Source organism: Onychostoma macrolepis, chromosome 04, assembly GCF_012432095.1.
Source record: "Onychostoma macrolepis isolate SWU-2019 chromosome 04, ASM1243209v1, whole genome shotgun sequence".
Taxonomy (NCBI): Eukaryota; Metazoa; Chordata; class Actinopteri; order Cypriniformes; family Cyprinidae; genus Onychostoma; species Onychostoma macrolepis.
Genome location: NC_081158.1, coordinates 34880589 through 34886641, shown reverse-complemented (window position 1 = coordinate 34886641; position 6053 = coordinate 34880589). Strand labels below are relative to the sequence as shown.

The window sequence follows — 6053 nt, the reverse complement described above, 5'->3', positions numbered from 1 at the left end:
ATATTAATATATGGCCTCCTAATAATTCTTTCATTGTTCAAACATGTACTCTTTTGCTGCAATGTGGTGCCTGTATCTGATTAAATCTACGGCCCTGTAATCAAACACACCTGAAGTTCATTTATCTGAATTAACTGTAACTCTACCTATGAAATCGATGATACCTAAAGATAATACTGGCTTTGAGATTGGGAATGCCATAATAAGAGCACAATTATCATATGCTGTTTTTGTTTAGTCAATATTATACGCTGATACTGTAGAACAGCGCTCAGTATCTGAATTAAATTTCCTTCTCAAAAAAAGATTTGTGAATTTAGTATTTTCTCATGCCATTACATTGTTTGGAGCATAAGAAAAAAATGGAAAAATAACATTTTTGAAAAATTATATGTTATTCATATTTTATTCTATGTCCTCTGCAGAGGACACTAGGACTCAGTTTTTCTAAAAAAAATAATAATAAAATGGCATGAATAAACATCAAAAAGGATTTTTTTTTTTAAATCACCAATCAATTTTTAGGTTTCACCTTTTTTTTATACTAAACTTTGTTTAAGGATGATTCTCTACTATGTTATAAAATATATAGGCCTAACAAAATGATTTGATATACCATTTTGTTTTATGCAATATATGTGTGTAAAAATTTCCATAAACTGGTTTTCCCATTAAACACAGTGTATCTATACACTGTATCTAATTTGCATATTAATGTGTTTCTGTTGGGACAGCATGTTGAAAAAAGTCATAATGGGAGTAAATTTGGCCAGATTTTCATAATAATATCAAATATTTCATAAGAAAATTGATATATAATTTATTTTCCTATTCAACTGTTATGTCTCCCACCCAAAATGCATAATAAACATGCTTTTAGTACCAGTGTCCTCTACAGTAGACATAATGTCCTCTTTCATAACAGGAAATCATATTTTGAATTTGAAAACCCATATTTCCTGAGATGTTCCGTTATGACAAACGATTTGAAAATTATTCAGATTTAAATGACAATTACAAAATATAATCATATTTCCATAAGGATGTAAAAAAATGTCACTAAATTAAATTTAGCCATCTTTAAAGACTAAGGAGAGGGTGTGATCATGGTCAAACGTCCAGATCTCTAAAAAGCCCTGAATGTGCTCTGCACAGGACATCCAGACTTCAAACTGTGACATGTGAAGTCTCAGAGAAATTCACTGAAACAGAATGTCCACTGCAGAGGCAAGAACTCCATAGCTGTGTCTCAGGAGGATAATATAGTACATCATGCATGTTGCCAAGACGCTGGTTCGCGGAGAAACCCTGGCATCTTGTGGCAGCGACTGAGAGACGCAGTTACAGTATTTCAAATGTATTTGTTCTCATTATTAGTGTTGGGAAGCTTTAATAAAGTAATGTGATTGATTACTTTTCTAAGTTCAGATTTCTAATTTTTCAAAACTGTTAATCATTTTTGAAACTTTTAAGTTTAAGGCAGCTATGACAGGAAACACTGGCATCTCACAACGCCTTGGAGATCTTAAAAAATAAAAAACATATGTGACCCTGGATGACAAAACCAGTCTTAAGTGTCAATTTTTCAAAATTGAGATGTATACATCATCTGAAAGCTGAATAAATAATCGTTCCATTGATGTATGGTTTGTTAGGATCGGACAATATTTGGCTGAGATACAACTATATGAAAATCTGGAATCTGAGGGTGCAAAAAAATCTAAATATTGAGAAAATCACATTTAAAGTTGTTCAAATTAAGTTCTTAGCAATGCATATTACTAATCAAAAATTACATTTTGATATTTACAGTAAGAAATTTACAAAATATCTTCATGGAACATGATCTTTACTTAATATCCTAATGATTTTTGGCATAAAAGAAAAATCTATAATTTTGACCCATACAGTGTATTTTTGGCTATTGGCTGCAAATATACCCCAGCGACTTAAGACTGGTTTTGTGCTCCAGGGTCACATATACAAAAGCATAAATAGGAAATAAAAGTTCTCAAATAAACATGTGACCTAAACTCTTGAAACATTGGTGTCTCGTATTTTAGAGCACTCAATGCAATTTATAAAAGAATGCAATCAAAACCATGTGTGTGTGTGTGTGTGAGAGATGATTCAGATGTAACCCCCTTTGTAATAGTTCATTTGCATAACTAATTTAACTACACATTTTCCTCAGTAACAGATTAGTTACATTTATTTTGTAATTAAATTACATAGTTGCGTTACATGTAACTAGTTACTCCCCAACACTGCTCATTAAAATCAATTTTCCCCAAAATGTGGCTTTCAAACTACAAATAGGGTCAACATCGTTATTGATATTACAACTACATCACTGGGTAAATGTCCGAATAAAAAGGGTTTATGAACACCTGCCAATGTTAGCTATATTGATTTTAAGAGAAACTTAACACGGCACATGAAGATCAATGTACAAACCAACCAAACTCCAGCCATTTCATCGCCAGAGTAATACAGTCTTATAACTGTCCACTACGGTCCTCCTTTAAAGTTTATTAGGCCTTACACTATTTTGCACAGTGACCAGATAACCTCATATTAAAAATGACTAACAATAATTAGAAAATTTTAAAAAAAAGTACAAAAACCAATGAACAAACAATTGTAACATTTTTCAATCACACACTGTCCCAAATGTCGCAATGCAATTTTATTGATCCTAAAAATATTTTCTTTTTGCAAATTTCCCCCATTGTAAGATGAACCAGACACATTCTTTAAGGATCTCACCAATCAGTCAAGGACTTTGAGTCAATTAAAAACCATGCAACAATAAGACTTGGACATTCTCCACTTTTATTCTTCTGTAATGCGAAAAGCACAAACATACACTTTAAAAGAAAGTGTTTGGTCTCTTGGTGGTGAAACGGGGCTTGTGCTGGCGGCGCAGAACCCTGTGAGGAAGAGGGAACTTGATCTTGGAGTCCTGTTGAATCGAGACAAATTATTAAAGCCTTTAGATTCAAGTTTAAACAACTCGCAATTACGGTTGCATTTGATAAACTCATTTGAACATGCAAACTCACGTGGAACTGCTTGATAGCGGGTCTGCGGCATTTGTTGGCGGCGATGATCTGCACCTTCATGATCTGGATGGCATGAGCACGGGCGCGATGCCTGGCACCCATATCACGATCTGAAGCACAAACCAAATACATGACATTTACTGTAGAGTAAAAACACGGCAGCATCGCCCATGCAGCAGGGTCACATGTCGCACCTTGAATTCACTTTCAGTGGCACGTTTGATAGCCTAAGAAAGGCGACAAGGTTCAGTTTTTCTTTGTGCACACATGGCAAGGGCATGACACTGGGAGGAAATGACCTTTGGGTTAATGTGTGCAGGTTGAACGCGAGTGTATTCGTGAAACTTACAGCACTGAGTGACGGCTCCAGACGTGGTCAGGTCTCTGTACTCGCGGTACATGTTGTGGGTTCCACTGCGAGAGTCGTAACGCAGCCAGATGCCAAAGTTTTTCACCTTGAGGGGCGATTTCTCATGGACCTGTGCAGGAACACAATACGGCGGTTAAACTTCAGGCATGTTGTCTCAGAAGCAGGAAGAAACTCATGAGTTATAGCTCGACTACATTAAACGCACTATTTTGTAGCATCTCAAAGTAACAGGAAAAGCTCTATGCTTAATGCTTTCATTACTAGCAGCTCGGAATCCAAAAGGGAATCAACCCCCTCAGTCCAAAAAGGGGAATCGAACCTCAACCCATCAAAAAAAAGAAAAAGGGGAAATCGACCTCTACCCCGTCAAAACCCCACACATCAACAAATGGGAACCTACCTGTCAAATAAAAGGGAATCGACCCCAACCCATCAAAAAAAAAAAAAAAAAAAAAAGAAGAAATCAACCTCAGGGAATTGACCCCCACCCACCAAAAAAGGGAACTGAACCCCACACATCAACAAATGGGAACAGACCCGTCAAATGAAAGGGAAACGACCCACATCCATCACGAAAGGGAATTGAACCCCCTCCCTTCAAAAAAGGGAATTGAACCCCCCCCTATGAAAAAGGAAACGATTCATGTTTTCACACAAGAAACGACGGCTGATGTAGAGTAACAGAGCAGCAGGATCGTGTCGCACCTTGAATTCACTTTCAGTGGCACGTTTAACAGCCTACGAAAGGCGACAAGGTTCGGTGTTTCTTTTCGCACACATGGCAAGGGCATGACACTGGGAAGAAATGACCTTTGGGTTAATGTGTGCAGGTTGAACGCAAAGTTGTGTTTGTAAAATTCATGGCACTCACTGCCAAAGGGAATCGACCCCCCTCCGTCAAAAGGGAAGTGACTTCTTTAACAGCCTTCAATAGAGTGAAGCATTAATTCACATCTTTTGCTCACTAACAGGGATGGGATGTCTGACTCGTTTCAGCAAGCTGGTTCATTCGGACTATTCTTTACAATAAATTAGTGAAAACAAAAAAACTATTGCAGATTCTCTTTTACGCATTTCTAACAACTAAGTCACGGTACGTCTAGCTTATTCTGTAATACTACACATACTACTAACAAAAGGAATCAACTCCAAAACCCATCTGGGAACAGCCCTATTCGTACCAGGCCGCAGTAGACAATCTCTCCGGATGCTTTCTTCATCTTCCTCAGCTGGGAGACGAAGTACCAGAAGCGAGACTTGGCCACCACATGGTTTGGGGCGAAGATCCTCATGCGGTACAGAGGGGGTGCGGGGTTTTTAGCAGAGGGCAAGAGACGCCCAACAACCTTATACTCCCGAAGCTGCAGAGAGAGATACAGAAACACATTCAGATCAACACAAATGACATCAGTTCGAGTCCTACATGACTTCACAAGGAAACCTGAGCACTTGACTAACTGGCTCAGGTGTGAATAATTAGGGAAGGATGTAAACTTAAACAGCAAAAAATTACTTTAAGTTGTAAACAAAGATAATCAGAGTGCGTTTTAAGAAAATATTTCAGTCTTTCCACTTCAAAAATTCACTTTTGATTCAATGTGTTATCTGCCATTTCTTTTTAATTATTTTTAACTTACTTGCAATTTCTAACTGAAAAGTTTTAACACTCTTTACCCTGTTTTCTATGGATTATTAGACCTGTATTTTACGACTGGTGACCATTTCGTTGCGGTTAGCTAACACTTTTAGCAGTAAATTAACGTTCAAAGTTTACTAATTAAACCCTGCAGGAAGGAGAATGATTGAGCATCTTTGACTGGTCTAGATTTACCTATACTTGTTTCACATTTACTTAAAAGCGCACAAAACAATCACATCATTACTAAATCAGGCTAGAATACGAGCGCTTCGTGCGAACTGATAGCGATTAGCGCTCAGAAAACAAAGCCTGCGGTGGACAACCGCGGAGTTCAAGCACGTAACTTTAATACAACTGCCTAAAATATGAGAACAAGTCACTTGAGAGTGTGTTAAGATAGCAGATTAACTCAAAATCCTGAGATGCGTAACGTGTGTGTGTTCAATGATGAGCACATGGAGTCATTCTACAGCCGCCATGTTCCTCTCTCCGCTACAATCAACGCGTCAAAGCTAATCTAGCGCTTTAATCCTAAACATGTGTCGGGTAAAGTCACTGTTATGGATAGTTTAGTGTCTTATGAGTGTTTTCGAGATATAACTGTGAGGTTTAAGCGACTGTGAAATGATTTTAAAAGGATTTTACGTACTGTGCCAGACGCCTTCATGGTGTCTCTCGCTGACGGCCACTGTGAAAGAGGAAGTAGCAAGGCGGAGAATCCTGACGTCAATCCTCTTCCGAGGGGCGGGTCTTACTGGAAGCGTTGTTATTGGTCACTCTGAGCCGTCAATCTTAGCCGTTTCTTTTTTCTTTCGTTTTTTATTTAATTTAATTTTAAAAGAACATGCAATGCATACAAGACGTAAAACCTTAATTATATACATAATACATGGTGGTAAAATATTATTTCTTTTAATATATGAGATATTTTATAAAATTCTTATTCTAATAATTGAATTTAATGAGTCATAAAATATTT

General features: G+C 37.3%; 1 protein-coding gene and 2 non-coding genes across 3 annotated transcripts; all 3 read right to left on the bottom strand.

Moving 5' to 3' along the window:
• Window positions 1-2817: 2817 nt before the first annotated feature.
• rpl18a (ribosomal protein L18a) lies at window positions 2818-5843 on the bottom strand. Its single transcript, XM_058773304.1, has 5 exons — window positions 5724-5843; window positions 4617-4796; window positions 3415-3544; window positions 3066-3175; window positions 2818-2965 (listed from the first exon to the last, which is right to left on the bottom strand). Exons 1-5 carry the CDS (start codon window positions 5739-5741, stop codon window positions 2873-2875), a joined length of 531 nt encoding a protein of 176 aa, XP_058629287.1. The 5' UTR covers window positions 5742-5843; the 3' UTR covers window positions 2818-2872.
• LOC131539955 (small nucleolar RNA SNORA68) lies at window positions 3249-3383 on the bottom strand. The gene has a single exon (XR_009271141.1). It is a non-coding gene; the product is annotated as a small nucleolar RNA SNORA68 (small nucleolar RNA).
• Window positions 4130-4264, bottom strand: LOC131539953 (small nucleolar RNA SNORA68). Its single transcript, XR_009271139.1, has one exon. It is a non-coding gene; the product is annotated as a small nucleolar RNA SNORA68 (small nucleolar RNA).
• Window positions 5844-6053: the final 210 nt, after the last annotated feature.

What these genes read in the sequence shown, in the direction of transcription:
- rpl18a (XM_058773304.1), bottom strand. An exon ending in AGATTGTCTACTGCGGCCTG is followed by an intron (nt 3,545 to 4,616) that starts GTACGAATAGGG and finishes GTTCCTGCACAG; the next exon opens with GTCCATGAGAAATCGCCCCT. An exon ending in TGGAGCCGTCACTCAGTGCT is followed by an intron (nt 3,176 to 3,414) that starts GTAAGTTTCACG and finishes TTTGTGCTTCAG; the next exon opens with ATCGTGATATGGGTGCCAGG.